We start from the raw sequence: 22,655 nt of genomic DNA, 5'->3' as shown, positions 1-22,655 counted from the left end.
AGAATAGGCAAATCTATAGACAGCAAATAGATTAATGGTTTCCTAGAGCTGGACTGGAAGGGCAAGGGAAATGGGGAGTGATTGTTAATGGGTATAGAGCTTCTCTTTGAGGTAATGAAGATGTTCTAAAGTAATTGTGTTGATGGTTGCACAACATTGTGAATATACTAAAAACCACTGAATTGTACACTTTAAATGGGTGAACTGTATGGTATGTGAATTATATCTTAGTAAAGCTATTATATATTTTGAAAAGAACTATAGAGACATCAATAAAAGGCTTTTAAAATTAATAAAAGGGGCTGGGCATGACGGCTCATGCCTGTAATCTCAACACTTTGGGAGGCCGAGCCAGGAAGATTGCTTGAGGTCAGGAATTGAGACTAGCCTGAGCAACATAGCGAGACTCTGTCTCTATGAAAAATAAAAAAAAAATCAGCCAGGTGTGGTGGTGCACACCTGTAGTCCTAGTTATTTGAGAAGCTGAGCCAGGAGGATTGCTTCAGCCCGGGAATTCTAGGCTGCAGTGAGCTATGATTATGCCTGTGAATAGCCATTGCATTCCAGCCTATGCAACATAGCAAGACCTCATCTCTTAAAATAAAATACACACACACACACACACACACACACACACACACACACACACTTAGTCTGGATATTTTCTGAAAAACAAATAAAAAATGAAAACACTAGGGAGAGTCTACACATCCTGTTCCACCTTTCTTTGTAGTTTTATTGTATAAATGACCAAAAAAGATTTGTCTACACATGGACTCTGTAGATATATAAAATGCTAAATAGTTATTTATCATACCCAAATAAATCTTCCATCCTAATGTTTTCTAAATCATTGCTTTAATAATAATAAAAAGATAAAGAGTTGGGCTAGCAAATTTACTAAGGCCATCAATGAAACCCAACATTCATTTGCATAGAACTTTAAAGCCTATAAATCACTTTTACACATATTATCTCAGCTGACCCTCTTTTTTTTTTTTTTTTTTGAGACAGAGTCTCACTCTGTTGCCCAGGCTAGAGTGCCGTGGCATCAGCCTAGCTCACAGCAACCTCAAGCTCCTGGGCTCAAGCAATTCTCCTGCCTCAGCCTCCTGGAGTAGCTGGGACTACAGGCATGCGTCACCATGCCCAGCTAATTTTTTCTCTATATATTTTTAGTTGTCCATATAATTTCTTTCTATTTTTAGTAGAGACGGGGTCTCTCTCTTGCTCAGGCTGGTCTCAAACTCCTAAACTCAAACAATCCACCTGCCTCGGCCTCCCAGAGTGCTAGGATTATAGGTATGAGCCACCGCGCCCGGTCCTCAGCTGACTCTCTTGATATAAGTAGGTATCACCCCCATTTTAAAGATGAAGAAACAGTTCCAGAGACATTAACATATATACGCAAAGCCTCATAGGTAGGGAGAGGTAGAGATGGATTAGAACCAGGCCTTACCTCTAAGTCACTATCTAAGCTTATAAAGGAATTGCTCTTATATATAGAATATTTCTTTATTTTATTACAATTTTTTCTTGGTGAATTTTTCCTTCCATATAATGTATTGAACTTATTTTAAATAGCAATTTGGTACATACTGAAGCAGCATATATTCTATATTAATCTTCAACCATAAATTTCAATTTTTTAAAAATAAAAAAACCCCCAAAACTATTACTAAGGGTGAACAAATTTCTAGCTGACAACCACAGATAGTTTCTAACTAATGGTTAAAAAGTCAAAATAATGCTCTAGAGCAATAATAACTCTAAGTGTCCAAAAATCAAACGTGTCTTATCCATTTAATTTATGTAATACATTAGCATCAGTGGCCAGAGAAATATTTTGTGTTTTCATATCTTATTTAAGAGTTACATCACTATGATGACAGTTCAGTGTATATACATCCTCCAAAGCATGATATCATTTTAAACATAAATAAATTTGGTCTAAAAATCTGATCCCCAAATTTTGATATAATTTTAGATTAAAGGTTTCTTAATTATTTTCCTCCATTGTCCCTCCAGGATGTCCAGAATAGCTATATACTTTACAGTTGTTAAACACTTATTTGTATTAAGTAATGATCAACTTATAATTGGTTAAAAAAAGTCAAGTTAATCTAGATTTGAATATGACCAAAGGGTTTTAGATTATAACAAGGCTGAACTGGATATTTCATTTGTCGAACATTTACTCAACACTTATGAGTTTTAGGCTCAGGGCTAGGATATACTATGGTTAATAAGTGGTCCCTGCAGTTTGCCAGGTAGGGAAAACCACCAGGTAAAAGAATAATTGCAAGGCGATATGAGGACTATCTATAATTGAGGCTTGTACAAAATGCCATCTTCAGCTTGCCTGTGATCAGGTCTTATAAGATTAGATAAGTATCAGTGTCTAAAACATGCCTCCAAAGCTGAATATCCACTCACTAATGTATCACTTTTCAGTACAGTGCCATACCTAGGTGCCTCTTCCTGATTTGCATACGCAGACAAGACAGCCAAGGTTGATAGGGCTATAGTCTCAGATTAAGGTACTAACTCAGATCAAACACTACTCAAAGGAGTATACATCCTGTCATAATCTTATTCAATAGGTACAGCTTCTGAAGTCTTTAGATCATGAAGTGACTTGTAATCTTTCTCCTCAAGAATGCCAAGTTTAAAAGCTGCTGCGACTCGACTCTGTGAATAAAATATTAAGCCTATTTCTCTGAAAATAAAAACTGCATATTTCTGACCTTTTATATATAGATTCTGGTAGAGAAAGGTTAAAAGGGATGAACATATGACTAATAGAGCTTTTTTTCCTGAAGAGTAAGGCATTGTGCATCTTTAAAAAGGTTCCCCAATTTGGCTGGCCATGGTGACTTACACCTGTAATCCCAGCACTTGGGAGGCTGAGATAGGCAGACCAGCCTAACACAGTGAGATTAAAAAATTAAGAAATTAAAAAAACAGTTAGCTGGGTGTGGTGGTATGTGCCTGTAGTCCCAGCTACTTGGGAGGCTGAGGCAGGAGGATCGCTGGAGCCCAGGAGTTTGAGGTTGCTGTGAGCTAGGCTGACGCCATGGCACTCTAGCCCAGGTGACAGAGCGAGACTGTCTCAAATTAAAAAAAAAAAAAAAAAAGAAGAGGAAGAATAGAACAGTTTTATGGGTAGATCATTTTTTTTTTCTTTTGAAGTTGTAGGACTGGTATTTATTCCCAAAAGTTTGGGAAAGAGGATATACTTGATTTTCTTTGATTACAAAATAGTTTTACCAACCATATACCACTGAGGTTTTCAAGATGCTGCTTTAAGGATTTTCCAGCTTTCTATATCATAATGTACATACTCATGCAGAAGAAATTCAAACTGTAAGGGGTACTTGAAGCACAATTCCAACTAAAACAAGAATTTGAAGAAGTTTAGAAGTGTAATTCCCTCCAGTAAGACCACAGGTTGCAATCCAAACATCATTATGAATGTTTGGTGGTGTAGCATCCATCTTCTGATGCAGCATCCCTGTGGTGCAGCATCTTCTGAGATAGTTAAAGTCAAGTTCTATGTGTTAGGATTAAGCACTCAAAAAAAAAATGCTAGTACTCAATCGAGAATAGTTGCAAAAGCCTCTGGGAAGGTCTGATTTGATCTCACTGTGACATCACCTTTTAAACATCTTCCCTTCTGTGGACGAGGATAGCTTCTAAGCACTGAAGGTTTCCAAGTATTAAAAAGTCTGTCTCTTAAAGACCCCCCATCAGCATGGAAATATACTTTTTAAGTTAAAAATCCAGTTATCCTGGGTCAGGATTCATTTTAAACAATATAAAAGCCTATGCAAATGATATTTAAGGTATGAGAAAATGTTTATATTGATATGTGAAAAAGCAGAATAAAAAGTTTTAAAAAATTAAAAAGCAGTTTATAAGACATGTATTATGTGATCATTTATTAAAAAGTATATTTATACATATAAAGATTCTTTACCAAAGGAATCCATGACTATTATAAAAAGTTGGGAAAATAAAGGACAAAAAAATAAGAGATAGCTGTAATCTTACAACCCAGAGATTATCATTTAATATTTTGAAGTATATATTTCTAATTTTTTTCTATGCAGATATACTTCCCCCATAAATGTAATTGACAAAAATATGTTCATTAGCCTTACATCAATGTATATATATATAGGCAATATTCTAAGAAACTAGGGTAAATTATAAGATTCACCTACAACAGTGATTTTCAGCTTTGGCTGCATATTAGAATCACCTGAGGAACTTTTAAAACTCTCAATGCCTGGACCAGACCCACTAGACCAACCAGAACTTGGGAGGTGGAGCCCGCGCATCAGTATTTTTCAAAGTTCCCCAACTGACTGCACTGAAGCCAGGGTTGAGTCACTACTTGACAGAATTCTCCCCACACCCCCTTGAGCAAAAGGTGATTTACAAAAGGACCTCCTCAAACTTTCATGTGCATACAATTTACCTGGGGATCTTATTAAAATATAGATTCTGATTCAGTAGATCTGGGGTAGGGCCTAAGATTCTGCATTTCTAACCGTTTCCAGGTGATGCCAATGCTACTGGCACAGGGACCATATCTTGAGTAGCTTTAGGGCTGTGGGAAAGAAAATTCTCTTAAAAAACAGAAAGAAAAAAATTTTAGCTACTGAAGCCCACACTCTATACCACCAGGCAGGAAGGGGTAGTCTACAGTGGATGAACGAAGAGTTGAGGCTAGGAATTAAAAGGTGTTTCCAGAAAATAAGATTTTAGGGATTGGAAAGATTTGGAATAAAACATTTTTCAGGGGTAAAAACAATCATTGGAGCTTATGTATTTGTGTGCACAAAGGAGGGCAAGTAAGCAGGGGGGAGAAGAGAGGTGGGCAGTAAGAAAAAAGATCAAATGTCTAAAAAATTGTTATGGAAAAAATAAAACCCTTGGCTAGAGTGCTGGAAAGGGACAAGGAAGCACTATGAGGGGATCTGCAGAATCTATTTCTCTGCCCAAAACATGTTTGGGAACCAGTACAAATAATAAACTGAAGTTGGTATAGATTAATAACCATGTTCCATCAACTCCCTCCTGGGGACATAGAAGAGATCCCAGGAGTATAAGTATCCCCTGGCAGTGCTTTAGGAACCAACAACAAATAGTAAACTATTTGCCCAAATGCTTCTCTTTGTGAGCAGAAAGAACACCAAGAAGCTCAAACATGGGGTCCCTTTGGTCCCTTTGTATCTTCTTGGCAATATCCTTCTGTGAATTTCTAAACTTCCAGACAGACTTCACTAGAGATACAACCAAAACAAAACAAAACAAACAAAAAAAAAAAACAGGAAAAAACGTTTTTTCCTGAGGGCTTTCCCATGGAAACTGGAAATGTTTAGTACATTTTTTAGAAGAAAGTAAACATTTAATATAAAAATATCCATAAATCAGCAACAGACCTTTATTCCTCCAAAATAATTTCTAAAAACAATAAAATAGGAAAACCTTCACATAAAATTATCTAGAACAATTACATGAATCAGCTGGTATACTTTATCAGATGGTCCTTCTCTAAGTAAATTTCTGTTTAAATGAATAGAAGAAACTAAAGGGGAAAACTTTACCAAAAATGGAAAGAATTCTGTTGTCAGATGATTCATGTTACACACCTCTTGAGTGTAAGAATCCTTGGCAGAAATGTAAGCAATCTTTACATTCAGCACTTGTTTACTATATAATGATGATGGCTAACATGTATTGAGTACCAGATATTGTGCTAATAATTTAGATATTATCCATATCTAAATTAATCTCACACTCCTAAAAAATAGGCATTATTGTTATAGACTTTTTTTTTTTTTGAGACAGAGTCTTACTCTGTTGCCCTGGCTAGAGTGCTGTGGCATTAGCTTAGCTCACAGCAACCTGGGCTCAAGTGATCCTTCTGCCTCAGCCTCCCGAGTATCTCGGACTACAGGCATGTGCCATCATGCCCGGCTTATTTTTTCTATATATTTTTAGTTGTCCAGATAATTTCTTTCTATTTTTAGTAGATATGGGGTCTGGCTCTTGCTCAGGCTGGTCTTGAACTCCTGAGCTCAAACCATCTGCCTGCGTTGGCCTCCCAGAGTACTAGGATTACAGGTGTGAGCCACCGCGCCCGGCCTGTTATAGCCCTTATTTGGATGAGGAATCTGTGGTTTGGGGATGGTAACTTTTTGCTTTATTTCATTATACAAAACCAGTAAGTGGTAAAGTTAAGTTTCTGACGGCCTGAGTTCAATGTCTATGCTTTTAACATTTATATAATATGCGCAGCTATCCTGCATATCCAGTTTGTACCAGGGAGAGACTAGGAAATACAAGACGAATAAGTCATGATCTCTAAACTCATGGTACAAGTCCCTCCAGGACAGAGGCAAGAAGGGCACTTCTGGCCAGTCGCAGTGGCTCACGCCTGTAATCCTAGCCCTCTGGGAGGCCGAGGCGGGTGGATCGCTCGAGGTCAGGAGTTCGAGACCAGCCTGAGCAAGAGCGAGACCCCGTCTCTACTAAAAATAGAAAGAAATTATCTGGCCAACTAAAATATATATAGAAAAAATTAGCCGGGCATGGTGGTGCATGCCTGTAGTCCCAGCTACCCGGGAGGCTGAGGCAGTAGGATCGCTTAAGCCCAGGAGTTTGAGGTTGCTGTGAGCTAGGCTGACGCCACGGCACTCACTCTAGCCCGGGCAACAAAGTGAGACTCTGTCTCAAAAAAAAAAAAAAAAAAAAAGAAGGGCACTTCTAAATACTGCAGGATACAGGATACCTATTGATGTTGTGGAATGCCAACTCAGAGTATGCTGCTTGTGTATTCCATAGGTCAGAACTCATATACTTTTGGGGTCCCTGATTCTTGATCTTTTTAGTATATCCTTGGTGGGTAAAAGACATATTTACAAAGAAGACACATTTCGGGATTAGAGACACTATATTCTAGCTAAGGCACACTTTCCAGAAATTTAACTGGAATTTTTTTTGAACCACATAAAACTATATAAAATTGGTAAAGCCACAGGAATATTCAAGTAACAGATCTAGTGCCATTTGAGGGGTTGGTTTCTTTTACATTCAAATGAAAAAAGGGTTGCCTGACAACCCAGTCCTTGAGTACATTAGAATTGAGAGAACAGAAATGAGTCTAAGACTGAGGTTCTACTCTCTCTTCTGAGTTTCTATAAAATCTCCAAAGGCAAAGGGAAATCCAAGTGATTCTCTTAGCCTAACAGTGGCTATAAAGGTCAATAATTCTTAACCTATACCTCATTATCAATGCAGATTTTAAAAAAGTCTTCATTCCTTTGCATTTCTCAGGGGCTAGCTTCCTAACAGTCTTAACTTGATAACTTTAGACAGCATAAGGGAAAAAGTGAACAATATTTCCAGCCTTATCTGGTATGTAGCTATATTCACAGCTTAATGGAAGTCCTCAAAGAATCAGGAGGCAGGGTAAAAGAACGAATATTTGAGTATCTATATTCAAAATACATGCCAAGTGCTTGTGCTAAGAACCCCTCTATTTTTCAATTTTATCTCATTTAATACTCACACCCACATGAAACAGTGGTGCTCCCAGAGGTTAAATATCTTTCTCAGGAACTCACAGCTGGTAAATAATATAGCTAGCATTCAGACAGAGGTCTGTCTACACTACATACCTTTGGGAAGAGAGTGGCTTCAGGCAGCTGCAGGGTCCTGAGTACCTTTGTGAGGACATGCCTCCAGAGCTAGAAGAGCTAAAGGAACTGATGAGAAGGTGAGAAAGGTAAGCAGACCCCACAAATACACCATGGAAATGGTCCTTTTGCCCTTCCTAACAATGTTCTCTTGGGATATGCTTAGTAAAAAGAATGAGGATGATCTGATTACAGAGGTGGCCTACAGAAAAAAAAAAAAGTAAAAATAAGAAAGATGTATCAAGTTATTTTATTTTATTTTTTTAGAGACAGGGTCTCACTCTGTCATCCAGGCTGGAGTACAATGGTGCAATCATAGCTCACTGTAACCGCAAACTCCTGGGCTCAAGCAATCCTTCTGCCTTGGCCTCCCAAAGTGTTGGGATTGCAGGTATGAACAGCATCAAGTTATCAAAGCCGTACTAATTCAAGCTGGAAACAAAATTCTATTTATGACAATAAAAATTCCTTATTTTAAGTTCTATTTAAATATTTTGAGCTTAAACTACGGCCATATTACTCTGAACGCACCTAATCTCATCTAAATATTTTGAGCTTAAGTATCTCCTTTTGAGTACAGCTATGTGTGTGACTATTAAAAAATATTAACAGATTCCCTGCTTTTCTATTCCTAAATGATACCATTAATTTCTTTATCTAGTGGGGATTCAAGAACTTACAGTTTGGTTTTAAGAACTGAAGATTTACAATGTTGTAAGCAACCTGAAATTATCTTAATTAACATAGAAGACTTGTTTGTTCATTTCAAAGTTTTTGATAAAAGGATTTCTTACCCTATTCAACTAATCTTCTGAGAGGACACAGAGGAAACAACATCTCAGGGAAGCATCTGGCAGTATGGTCTATATTGTAACATGGAGACATGCATCAGTTTTGAGAACAGGTGTTAATATTTGAAATCAATCCTAGCTAACCGTAGATCTGCTCATGAGAGCTAGTTCAGATAAGCAGGTTAGCATCTTTATGCAGTCATTTAGAGTAAGTTTTACACATTCAGCAAGACCAAAAGTATATTTCTCAGAAATTCTCACAGGGATTTATTAGTATGTATCTATCTACCTTGCTAGAGAGCCAAAGGGACAATGTTCAGAGAGAATGATGAGAAAAAGTTTGTTGTACATGGAGGGTAACATTATTGTAGTACTATTTACATTTCCCTCCAACTCTCCAAAGAGGGCTTCTATTGTCCTTTTTCCCTTGCCTACTACTATAATCACTCTATCTCACTGATGTATTTATTGTCCAAACATGTATCGAGGTACTACTATGTACCAGGCACAAGTTGTATTAGGGATTCCACAGCTATGTTACTCAGAATGTGGTCCATAGACTGGTGCTGGTCTGTGACATGTGTTTAAAATTTTTAACAGCAATTCAGCAATTTGTTTGTTGATTCTAATAATAGTTTTTTACTTTTGTTTTGTGTCATTTTTCTAATAATTCATTTTATTGTATCTTACAAAAATATCGATCTGTGAAGGATTAGAAGCAAAACCCTGGTTCTTTGCCAGTAATAGTTTAAGTAGCATTGTTCTAGGGGTTAGGAAGAACAAGACTTCTGTTCTTGACAAGTTGTCAGTCTAGTCCTGTGTGAATGTCCAATTAAAAAAGTCCTTCCATCTTCAGACATACACATTTCTGAGGAACATATAAAGTTTAGGCTTTGTAAATAGGTTTGGGTAATACTGATTTTCAAAAAATGAGCTACTGATAGGTTAAAAGGACAATAGAGAAAGACGAGATAGGGAGGTAGTGTCAACAGAAAGGACATTTTGATAAAGAACAGGAAATCAACAGGCAACCAGGAGGCCAACAGGTATAACAAATTGCTATATCCCTGGGGTGAAGAAGTCAAGATGGCAAATCAAAGCTTATTAGAGGAAGACACTGAATCCGGCCTCTGTCATCCTTTGCATTCCCCAGAGTGCTGTCTGTTCCAATGTCACCTCCTATCCCAGCCACTTGACACTACCTGTGTCATAGTAGTTATCTGAGTGTTCTGTGTATATGTAAGTTTGCAAGGCAAATTCCACTGACACTGTATTGTCTTTCTCTTCTTAGTGCTCAGCACATAACTGGCACTCAAATATGTGTTGAGCCACACTAAGCATCAGAGAGCAAGTTGGAAGGGTTTATTAGAATTCTCTTTCAAGCTGAGCAACCAGAAAGCAAGGGTCATTGAAGAGTATCTAGGAGACAAACCAGGATAGCTGCTTTCAGGGTTCAGCAGGCTACAGAAAGGGGAACTTAAAGCTGGAGCTCAGCAAAAACCAAGAAACAAACAAACCAAAAAACCCCACTCTCCCTAAGGAGAACAGGTAGAGTCAGTCAGCTGAATTGCAGGTAAAAACATATTAGAATTTAAAAGCCCATTCTGCATTGTTTGAATTCATGACTTGATAGAGTACTTGTAAATTATATATGGACATGTGGCTCTGAGTAATTTCAAGGTCAGTAGATTTTTCAGGCAAAATGGCTGACTAAGCATATAATGATATATGCTAATGTCTACCATGGCTGACCAGAGGAATATGAAGCAAAGTTTCAATACCAAGGTCACAGGCACAAAGAAAAACCTCTTCCTCTTCATTTCTTTGAGGTGGAAGAAACTGTAATGACTAGCAGTAAAAAAAGGGAGTTTCTATTGGTGGTATCCTGAACATTTTTGTGATAGGAATGCCTTTTTTTGCTTTGCTTTCCTAGATTTTGGTTGTGGCTTTTCTTCTTTTTATTCTCTACCTTTTAACACTGCCATTATGATCTCTCCCCTCTAAAACTGTCCTCTTTGTTCACTTTCTGAACTCATTTCCTTCTCTTATTCCCACCTTCATTAATTCTTAAATACCACTTCTGTCAAAGCCCTCCTTCTATACTTCTTCTGCCATGGTGTTGGTTATACAGAGCATCCTTTTAGTACATTCTTAAGAACCAATGCTAATTCACAGACATTTAAACATATTTCTCCACCCAATAATGTCTGGGTAATTTTGCCATTTATGGGGCACAAGGTGAGAAAATATAAATGGATTCCTGAGAACCCAGGTTTCAGTATCCTTGAAACATAATATGCAGCACTGTAATCAGTGGTGACATCCCTGTGAAACAATACTCTGGTGCTGGCAAAGTTACTGTGCTTGGAAAGTATACAATCAAAATTCAAACTGGCCTGGGAAACAGTGGAGGCAAGTAATTTAGTAATGAGAAAAAGATCAGTATTTGAAACATAACACAGTCTTCTCACTAGCAAAGTCAAACAATGAAACCAACCTTTCTTTTTCTAGTAAGTCCATTATCCTACCAACATGTGCAGTTATGTGCCTGAAACTAGTCAGAAACAAGCTAGAAGAGACATAACCAAAGAGATTCCTAGAGACTCCCTTTGCAGTTTTATTTGCTTCCCAGAACCTCCTGATTGAAGAAGAGATAATACAAGGACCTTTCCCAAGAGCATGTTCCCAAAAGAGCCACTGTTTCTTTCATGTTATTTGGAGGCATAGGGCTATTGCCTGGAATCTTATCAAAATCTATATTTGGAGATTTCTGAATTTCACCTAGTTTTAAAAAATGCTACAGTATGGAGAGAGAAATCAACTTCCTCAAATTATAACTCTTTTAAAAGATAAAAGCAAAGCAAAAGATGATTTTGATTTTCAAAGGGAACATAAGTGTCATCTAGGGAGTTTCCTCTGTTGTCACTCCAATAGTCATGATTACTCCCCAGAATTGTGAAAAAAGCCTTTCAGATGTCTAAGCTAGAGTGTAAATATAAATAATGATTGTAATAATGTAATAGCAAGCATAATACATTTGAACAGCTATGGTTTTTTTTTTTTTTGAGACAGAGTCTCACTCTGCTGCCCGGGCTAGAGTGCCATGGTGTCAGCCTAGCTCACAGCAACCTCAAACTCCTGGGCTCAAGCAATCCTACTGCCTCAGCCTCCTCAGTAGCTGGCACTACAGGCATGTGTCACCATACCCGGCTAATTTTATTCTATATATATTTTTAGTTTTCTATATATATTTTTCTATATAATTTCTTTCTATTTTTAGTAGAGACGGGGTCTTGCTCTTGTTCAGGCTGGTCTCGAACTCCTGAGCTCAAATGATCCGCCCGCCTTGGCCTCCCAGAGTACTAGGATTACAGGCGTGAGCCACCGCACCCGGCCAGAACCTCCTATGTTTGATCATCATTACAGCTGCTAATCAGACTCCTATGAATGGCCATCTGTTGACTACAGAGGACTGCATTTAAGATGGAAAAAAATATGAAAACAAGAATGTACCCATCTGCTGCTTAAATAATTTCTGGAAAATGTCTTTTTCCAGGTAACTCTAAGTGTTAAAAAATTCTTCATTATCCTGGGCTGAACCTTGACCCCTGTACCTGACAGCTGAGGAAAAACAAAGAATAATATAGGGGTATGACCACAATGGAAGAAAATAATTTTCAAGTGAAAATAAACACTGAGAAAAATTTTACACTCAAATTCAGTAATATAGCAACAAAACAAATTCTCCGTAGAGGCATGATGTACTGTAGAAAACATGGACTTTGTGGAAAGACAAAACAAGATTTAAATTAAGGTTCTGTCTTTATTTGAGTTACAGAGTCACTGATCCTCAGTTACCTCAACTATGAAGTAGAGATAATAATGTACAGGGTTGTTGTGATAATGCATTAATATATCAAAGTTTTTTGAAAAACTGAAAAACCATATAGGAATATCAAATATTATTAGGCCACCCCCTTTCCTCTTGTGGCTCTATTTAGAGTGTTATTTATATTAGAGCTTTTTGTGTTTAGTTCTCTAGACTTTATCTAAATTCAGAGGCAATTATTTTTCTCCTTGACTCTGAATTAGTGTATCAACAATGAACTAAACAAAATACTTCATCAGTACTGAGGGCCTAAGAAAAGAGCTACCCCAAAAGCAAGAAGGAAACAATATCAGATGCTTTACATCAAATCACAGAAAAATGTTTTGCCCATTTTATTTAATCCTATCTCAATAGAAACATTTACTGAAAAAAGTCGTTGTCAACTAAGAAAGCTTGTCACCAAATCAAAGAATTGTGGTGTTGGAAAAGGATTTTTGAGTACTTCTGGAGATCATCTACTCTAATACAGGCACCCATCTGCTGCTTAAAATACTTTCTGGAAAATGTCTTTTTTCAGGTAATTCTAATTGTTAGAAACTGGGCTAAACTCTGTCCCCTGTAATCTGTACTCCTGAGTCTTATACTTCCTCTGAGAGTCATACCGCAAACATTTAATTTTTCCTCTTTAGAGGCCGGGCGCGGTGGCTCACGCCTGTAATCCTAGCTCTGGGAGGCCGAGGCGGGTGGATCGCTCGAGGTCAGGAGTTCGAGACCAGCCTGAGCAAGAGTGAGACCCCGTCTCTACTAAAAATAGAAAGAAATTATCTGGCCAACTAAAAATATATATACAAAAAAATTAGCCGGGCATGGTGGCTCATGCCTGTAGTCCCAGCTACTCGGGAGGCTGAGGCAGTAGGATCGCTTGAGCCCAGGAGTCTGAGGTTGCTGTGAGCTAGGCTGATGCCACGGCACTCACTCTAGCCCGGGCAACAAAGTGAGACTCTGTCTCAAAAAAAAAAAAAAAAAAAAAAAAAAAATTTTTCCTCTTTAGAACAGGTTTTCTTTTCTTCTCTTTTTTTTTTTTTGAGACAGAGTCTCGCTCTGTTGCCCAGGCTAGAATGCCGTGGCGTTAGCCTAGCTCACAGCAACCTCAAACTCCTGGGCTCAAGCAATCCTCCTGCCTCAGCCTCCCAAGTAGCTGAGACTACAGGCATGAGCCACCATGCCTGGCTAATTTTTTTCTATTTTTTTAGTAGAGACAGGGTCTTGCTCTTGCTCAGGCTGGTCTTCAACTCCTGACCTCAAGTGATCCTCCTGGCTTGGCCTCCCAGAGTGCTAGGATTACAGGTGTGAGCCACTGTGCCTGGCCTAGAATAGTTTCTTAAACTTTAAAAGAGAACACTGATGTCCCTTGTCTAACTCTTTTCATCTTTAGGTTAAATTCCCCTCAGTTCCACAAGTAGTGAATGTATGACATGTTTGAAGTGTCCTTCCCTAAGACCAGCTCCACTGTCTCCTAACCTCCTTCACTGTTGACTAAACAAGCGCTCATGAGTGTTCCTATAGTGAGACTATCACCTTCTTTGCCATAAACAGCATGCTTCTTTAGTCCAATCCACTGAGATCTTTATGGATATTGGACTATAAGAAAACATATTTGCTTTTCTTTGCAGCTTCAAAATTATCAGCAGGTCAAAAGCAACTGTTCTTGAAACCTTGACAATTTAAGGAATGGTTGGAACAGTCAGTCTGCTGGACAAGATGACCTTTAAAATTTCTTCCTATGATGTTAAAGGTCAGGAATAGAGAGGGACAGGTCTATACATTCAGAAGTGAAGGCCTCCCCTAACATGGGGATTTGTGGACACAGAATGCTAACAAGTTGAGGCCTGTGAGGCAAAAGTGAGGTCAAGCCTAGTAAGAACCTAGAACTGCCAAGCCTCAGCACCACTGCTAGTCCTTTATCAAATACAGTGACATACAATTTTACCATGAGAGAGCTTTACCATGTTCTGTCTGGTTTCTCTAGAAGTTACTACAATGTTTCCTACGAACTATATACACAATCCTAGGAAGAAACTTATAAGGTATGAAGAAGACTAGAAGCATCTAATTATACTTCAAATTTCTCCCAAAAAGCAAAAGCAGGAATGTCTGTTTAAAAACCCTAAATAGGCCAGATGTGGTGGCTCACACCTATAATCCTAGCACTTTAGGAGGCTGAGGTAGGAGGGTCACTTGAGCCCAGGAGTTTGAGATCAGCTTGAGCAAGAGAGTGAGACCTTGTCTGTCTCTACAAAAATAAAAAAATTAGTCAGGTGTCACGGTGTACATCTGTAGTCCCAGCTATTCAGGAGGCTGACCCAGGAGGATCACTTCAACCTGGAAGTTGGAAGTTGCAGTGAACAGTAATCAGTCCACTGCACTCCAGCCTGGGCCACAGAGTGAGATCTTGTCTCAAAAATAAAATAAAATAAAATAATTAAAAAATTCTATCCAGCAATCCCACTACTGGGTATATATATATATATTTTTTTGAGACAGAGTCTTGCTTTGTTGCCTGGGCTAGAGTGAGTGCCGTGGCGTCAGCCTAGCTCACAGCAACCTCAAACTCCTGGGCTTCAGCAATCCTACTGCCTCAGCCTCCCGGGTAGCTGGGACTACAGGCATGTGCCACCATGCTCGGCTAATTTTTTCTATATATATTTTAGTTGGCCAAATAATTTCTTTCTATTTTTTTTAGTAGAGACGGGGTCTCGCTCTTGCTCAGGCTGGTCTCGAACTCCTGACCTTGAGCAATCCACCCGCCTCGGCCTCCCAGAGTGCTAGGATTACAGGCCTGAGCCACCTCGCCCGGCCCCACTACTGGGGGCCTAGTACAAAGGGCCTACCCAAAGGAAAAAATGACATTCCATAAAAAAGACATCTGTACCCGAATGTTTATAGCAGCACAATTCACAAGTGCAAAGACATGGAAGCGACCCAAGTGCCCATCAATGCACGAGTGAATTAATAAAATGTGGTATATGTATACCATGGAGTACTACTCAGCCACAAAAAAATGGTGAACTAATACTTCTTGTATTAATGGATGGAACTGGAGACCATTCTTCTAAGTGAAGTGTCACAAGAATGGAAAAACAAACACCACATGTACTCACCAATAAATTGGTACTAACTGATCAACACTTCTGTGCACATATGGAAATAACATTCATAGGGGATCGGGCAGGTGGGAGGGGGGAGGAGGGGATGGGTAAAATCACACCTAGGGTGTGGTGCACACTGTCTCGGGCATGGGCATGCTTGCAGCTCTGACTCGGGTGGTGCAAAGGCAATTTATGTGACCGAAGCATTTGTAGCCCCGTAATATTCTGAGAAAAAAAAAAAACCTAAGTAACATCATCAATAGGACATTATATTCACTTAATCCATTTAGGATAACAATAACAACTTCTCAGAGTCCATCGCCTGAGGAAACAATCTACCAATCGTAATCTACATGGAATTTGTGACTATCTGTAATCAGTGTTTGAGTAGTATGTTTTTGTTGCTTTCCAGGAACTTGGGTTGATAGATAAAAACCATATTTTAGAAAATCATAGGCCGGGCACAGTGGCTCACGCCTGTAATCCTAGCACTCTGGGAGGCTGAGGCGGGCGGATCATTTGAGCTCAGGAGTTCGAGACCAGCCTGAGCAAGAGCAAGACCCCGTCTCTACTAAAAATAGAAAGAAATTATATGGACAACTAAAAATATATATAGAAAAAATAAGCCGGACATGGTGGCACATGCTTGTAGTCCCAGGTACTTGGGAGGCTGAGGCAGCAGGATCGCTTGAGCCCAGGTGTTTGAGGTTGCTGTGAGCTAGGCTGTGCCATGGCACTCTAGCCTGGGCAACAGAGTTAGTGCCTCAAAAAAAAAAAAAAAGAAAAAGAAAAGAAAATCATAAACCTCAAATTCACTTTTAACACTTGGCCAAGGCAATTGTACTAGGCAATACTGACATTCAAGAGAAGGTCAACAGTTTACTACTCCTAATAAGGAAACTTAAGTGAATAGAAGATGTAAAGCCAACTATTTTTGACTGGAAGCAAAGTCAAAGATCACGTGCTATGAGAAAGAGGATATAGGAACTCCTTGACCAAACCATGGGAGAGGAAATACAAGAATACAAATGAAAAATGCTTACAGAAACCTTCTGAGCGAAACTGGTTCTTTTTGTGCTAACCTGCCATAATTGGAACGAGATTCATTCCTAGACAAGATAAACACTAGGTATACACCAGTGCTTATTAATTGAATCATTTTTTCAGATGCAAAACAGAAATATTACAGTTTCTCAGGAAGAAAATATAATAACAGAATGAAGGTACTGGTTACATCTCAGAGAAATAAGTGGCTTTATAGTCACATTAACACTACTGTTATTATTAATTATTAATATAATTAATAATAACAGTTAATATTTATTACTTGCTATGTGCCAGGCACTGTACCAAGCATTTTTTATGCAGTTTCATTTCATTCTCATGACAACCCTCTGATGATACGAGATGCAGATACTAGGCTCAAAGAATTTGAGTGCTCTGCCAAGGATGATGCTGGTAGAGGCAGTAAGTCTGAACCTTGGAAGTCAGTCCATGCTCTATGCTCTACTGCAGTTACATGTAAACATCTGACAGATACCAATTACTGTCTATAGAGGCTATACATACATACAAAGCAAATAAGTGTGTCCCTTTCCCCCAAAAGTTGTCCACATTGATTATTATCAATCTTCTAAATTTTTGTCAATTAATTGGGAATAAAGGGATAGTATATTGTTTTCATAAGGTTGAGCCTCTCTTCATTTATTCATTGGTCATTTTTTTTTCTTTCTGGGAACTGTTTGTTCATATCCTTTGCCCATCTTGAATTAAATATTTATTTTATCCATTTGGAGGCAGTCATTTATATTTTGGATATTATATTCGTATCAGGAGTATAAATAAATAAATTGAGACAATTAGTTAACTTTTTTTAAAAGAAAAAAAGCTAAATCACTACTTCATACCTCATACCAAAGCAAATTCCAGATAGATTAAAGACAATGAAATCATAAAAGTACAATTCTCATGCCTGTAATCCTAGCACTCAGGGAGGCTGAGGCAGGAGGATCACTGGAGCTCAGGAGTTCAAGACCAACCTGAGCAAGAGTGAGACCCTATCTCTACTAAAAATAGAAAAAAAATTAGCCGGGTGTGGTGGTGCATGCCTGTAGTCCCAGCTACTTGGGAGGCTGAGGCAGGAGGATCGCTGGAGCCCAGGAGTTGGAGGTTGCAGTGAGCTAGGCTGACACTATGGCACTCTAGCGTGCGGAACCGAGCGAGATTCTGTCTCAAAAAAAAAAATATATATATATATAATTCTTTCTTACGGTAGTCTGTCAGTTTCTTGATATTAATTTAATAAAGTTACATATTTATGTTGACAAAAAGTAATTCGAATAGGTAACAGTACACTCCAGATTATATTAGAAAGCTAATATAAGAGTACTGTGACAAAGCTATGTCACTGAAAGCAAGTGAAAGTAACTATTTTTCTTTGGCAATTATGAACATGGTAAATTTATTATTAAGTGAATAAAGTAAGTTATGAAATAATACTTGTAATTCTATTTTTATAAAAGCAAATATACTAAACATTAGTGACATGAGAAGGTTATATTAAGATATTTACAGAGGTCATTCTATGTGGCTGGAGTTTGTAACAGAAAAATTAAATACTATTTTTAAAAATTCATTGCTTTTACGTGCCAGGCACGGTGGCTCACGCCTATAATCCTAGTACTCTGGGAGGGCAAGGCAGGAGGATCACTTGAGCCCAGGAGTCGAGGTTATAGTGAGCTGTGATGAGGTCACTATACTCCAGCCTGGGTAACAGAGCGAGATTCTGTCTCAAAAAAAAAAAAAAAACCAAAGAAACCAAAAATGCATTGCTTTTTAAGATATCTCTTCTAAACAGACATAAAGATGGTTAAGCCTCTGGACAGATGGGACTGTGACTCACTCATTTTTGTATCCTTCAAGTGCAGAGTGCCCTATATATAACAGTCACCCAATAGACCTTTGTTGAATGAACAAAATGGGGAACAATAAAATTCACAACCTGTGTAGGAAAATCACCTTTTTTTCCCAAGTAATATTTCATTCATAACTTTAGTATACAATTGGGAAATGTTACACTTTTAACAAACAGGAAAGAAATGCAAGGCTCTTAATGTGCATGAGCTGAAAAAAGTGGGATGGGGTGGAAATGATATGAGAAAGGAATCTTAAAAATATTTTATTTTTGAAATAACTTATGAAAAATGCATAGGCTTATACTGAATTCTCTCAGACTATACTATACCTGATTTATGCATATGTAATTCATACTTATTGAGTTTCTATTATGGGTATATAGACAAGGTTCTGTGTGAATAAAAGGAATACAAATACTTATATGGACCTTATGATTTTAAGCACACATATTCTGTTCACGACAGACCAATCTGACTGTACATTATACTAAATCATACTATAAAACTATAACAATTAAACCAAATGTGTACAGGCAGGAGAACAAATGAATCAATGAAACAGAAATATTCCAAAAATAAACCCACGTATAATATAATGAAAATTTAGTATATGACAAAGACAGCACTTCAAAACGGTGGGAAAAAAGATGGACTAACACTACTAGTACTTAGTAAATAGTACTGGGACAACTGGCTATCCAAACAACACAAGTAGTTAGATTTCTACCACACACCAAATGCGTAAATACATTCCAGGTGAATTAAAGAGCTAAACAGTGAAATGAGAAGAAAAGATAGGAGGATATTTAATTAATCTTGGGATATGGAAGGTCTTCTTAAACAAGATACAAAATGCAAAAGCCAGATGGAAAATATTGATAAATTTGAAATGATAATTCAAAAATTCTGTTCAACAAAAAAAGGAAAGATGCATTATATCAAGATAAAAATAATTGCAACATACCTATCAGGGAAAGGATTGATATTACATTATATAAAGAACACCTACAAAGTAATAAGAAAAATAAACAACTCAATAGTAAAATAGGCAAAAACAAAATTAACAAGCAATTCACAGAAGAAAAACAAATGGCCAAACGGGAGATTTGCAACTTCTCTGATAACAACAACAGTAATAGCCAAGACATAATGCTTACTATGCATGAAGTACTTTTTTAAATGCTTTAGATACGCTCTAATTTACTCTCACAACAACCCCATGAGGTAGGTTCTATTATTATCCCCATTTTACGATTGAGGAAATTGAGGCACAGGTTAAAGAAGTTGCTCAGGGACACACAACTAGGAATGTAGGTCTAGAACTCCAATTCTGGCAGTATAGATTCCCAGTCCAGTATAGCTCTTAACCACTCTGCTATATTACCGCTGTAGGGATCCAGGAAAATACAAACTACAATAAGATATCATTTGTTGTCCAAATTGGCAAAAATAAAAATGACTGACATAATCTATGTGGAAAATTGACTATTGTCAACACTGTTGGTGGGAGACCATAATGGTGCTTTCTTTTTGTAGTAATATTCTTACAGAACCAGAAAGTTCAGAAAAACCACTTGCAGAATAAAAGGTAGGTAATAGTTTCTTACTAAAACATTAATTTTATTTTTTCCTGGAGATAGTAGTATATCCTGAAGTTCCTGCTTTCCTTTTTTCTCTTAATCCTCAGGTGTCAGTAAAGGGTACCAGAGGATGAGCACTCCTTTGCTTCCATGTTAACTTTTTTATGTGGCTGTTGTTTCCTCTTGTGGTCCAGGATTCAATCAGCTCAGGTCAAGCTTTGTCTTTCTTTCTATTTATTTTTTTGGAGACAGAGTCTCACTCTGTTACCCAGGCTGGAGTGCAGTGGCATCATCATAGCTCATCCAACTTCTGGGCTTAAGCAATCCTCCTGCCTCAGCCTGCCGAGTAGCTGGGACTACAAGCACATGCCACCATGCCTGGCTAATTTTTAAAAAATTTGTAGAGACAGGGTCTTGCTATGTTGCTCAGGCTGATTTCAAACTCCTGGCTCAAGTGATCCTCCCATCTCAGTCTCCCAAAGTGTTAGGATTACAGGCCAAAGCCTGTTTCTTGATACACTAACATCACTGAATTGGTTAATTCATCTTTCCTTCTAGTGGGCTGACACAGATTCTGCTTTCTACTCTTTTCCATATTTGTACCTAAGCCTCTTGCTCAATAGCTTCAAGAGCAAAGACTGAAGGTGACAACTCAAATTTTGTTTTCAAAAGCCATTAAAAAGACTTTTCTTGTTTTTAGAAATATGTTAATTCTAATTAAAGAAAAACATTGTTTGTGAAATCTCAAAATTCTCCATAGGCTCTAGTTTACTGTCTACAGCATACATGTTAAGTAACACAATAAATTACTCAAGGGAAAAATAAAATCCATGTCCTAGCTTTTCTAACACTTCAATCATCCCTATCTACTTATATGCTCCATTATGAAGAGAAACACAGAAAGGTACATGGAACTATAACAGAGGCTGTTACCAAACTTCATTACATAAAAGTACAGAAAGTTTATCACACAAGGTAGTATGCAAAGGTGATACAGCCTTCAGTTTTTAATAAAGCATAGCATGTCAGTTTCCATTTCAAAAATTTAATTTGTACATCCAAAACTTCCTGTGCCTTTTTTGCACTGTGGTCTAAAATTGATTACCAACTTGGTTTCTGATTATGGCAAAGCAATTAGAATTTGCAGGGGTGAAATGGGCATTGTGAAAATACAACAGGCGGCTCAGAGAACAGTGTTTTACTAAACCTCCGGGGGAGGAGCCCTACAATGATGACTACATTCTCACTGAGAGAGGAATTTAAGAATATTATATACTCCATACATAGGATATAACAAGAGACTAACGTCAGCAGGAGAATTTAAAATTGCAATATATAAAATCGCATTTTTTCATCTTCATCATCTGCAATCACAGACTAACATTCCGTTAATACACAAAACTTTCTTACCACATTAAAGAGAAGGTTGCAAAAGCGACACCACAACAGGCCTGAGGCAATGATTTCCATATCCTACCTGTCCCCAATGACATCAAATCATTGCTGGACAGCTCCAGCGTAGCTCGGCGTTAACCCTTCCAAAAAGAGCCAGCAAAGATACCTTCGGTCCCAGCACAAGGCATCCCCCCCACAAGCTCATGGTCCTCATCTTGCTGGAAGGAAAACTGAGGAGCTGAGGGGAGAATGGGAGACCATTCAACGCCTCAAAGAGCCAACAGACAGTTAAGACGAGGTCGATCTTTAGACTTCTCTTTTTCCGCCTCCCTTTACTACTCTCGCCCTAGAGGAAGCCACAAGTGAGGAAAAGAAGTTGTGGAAACAAGACGGGGGTGGGATAGGGTAGGGGACCTGAGAGACTTTAACACGAGCATTTGCATTTGTCCCCCACAAAGTCACTTTTCCCTGCTCCTGCGGTGGCCTTCCCGCCAAAGAGGCATCTAGGCTTCGAGATCAACCACCGCGCCCCCTCAGCCCTTCCCTGCGGGCCGCAGCCCACTTCTGGCCTCCGGGTGCCGGCCGGAGTTCCAAACCCAGCCGGCCTCTCCGGCACCCGTTTCCGACGTCCGGCGCCTCTCGAAGCCCTGTCGCCCAGGTTCACCCGCCTCCACGCCGCGGGGCTCCCGTCAACGTCCCCTTTCTCCCTCAGGACGCCCCTGTGCCCGCCTCCCGCGCCCGGTCCCGCCGGGGGCCCAGCACACCGTTCCTTTCCTCGCCTTACTCGCTGCCCGCCTTCTCCAGCGCTCACTTGGCACAGCACCCGCCCCTGGCCAGTCTCCTCAGGGAGCAGCCGCCTCCCAAGTCCTCCCGGCCCCGCCCCGCTGCCGAGCGGATACAGTTTGAAGCCCCTCAGGATCTCCCTGGCCCGCTCGTCCTTGGTTGACATGATGCGGCGGCCGCCGCCCGTGGCTCTCCCACTCTGGTCGTCGGAGCCTCTCTCCCACGGTGCCTTGGAGCTGATAACACAGCCGGAGCCGGGCCTGGAGACGTCGGGCGAGCAGCAACAGCGGCCAGACCCGGACCGGCCTTTCCCTCCCCTCGGCTCCCGCCCCTGATCCCTTCTCCTTCCCCCTAGCCTCGGAGCGCCAGTCACGAAGCCAATGGACAGCCTGCCTCGACGATTGGCATCCTGATAAGCCAATAGAAACGCTCAGCGGCTTCGCAGGGGCACGAAGAGCGTCAATGAGGCGGGCCCTCCCCGGGAAGTCCCACAGGACAAAATTC

The 22,655-nt window shown here is 39.2% G+C and overlaps 1 protein-coding gene across 2 annotated transcripts in view; it reads right to left on the bottom strand.

Annotated features, from left to right (window-relative positions):
• Window positions 1-22,508, bottom strand: part of PDE6D (phosphodiesterase 6D) — a 49,832-nt gene extending 27,324 nt beyond the window's left edge. The window contains exon 1 of one of the 2 annotated variants that reach the window (XM_045559651.1): window positions 22,268-22,508. In XM_045559651.1, the coding sequence (XP_045415607.1) occupies window positions 22,268-22,317 (50 nt within the window). In that variant the 5' untranslated portion in view covers window positions 22,318-22,508. Of the gene's footprint in view, window positions 1-22,152; window positions 22,172-22,267 lie in introns of those variants that run through there. The other variant, XM_045559653.1, reaches the window with a different exon arrangement.
• Between the last annotated feature and the right edge of the window lie 147 nt (window positions 22,509-22,655).

Source organism: Lemur catta, chromosome 8, assembly GCF_020740605.2.
Source record: "Lemur catta isolate mLemCat1 chromosome 8, mLemCat1.pri, whole genome shotgun sequence".
NCBI classification, from domain to species: Eukaryota; Metazoa; Chordata; class Mammalia; order Primates; family Lemuridae; genus Lemur; species Lemur catta.
This window is presented reverse-complemented; position numbering and strand designations above follow the sequence as displayed.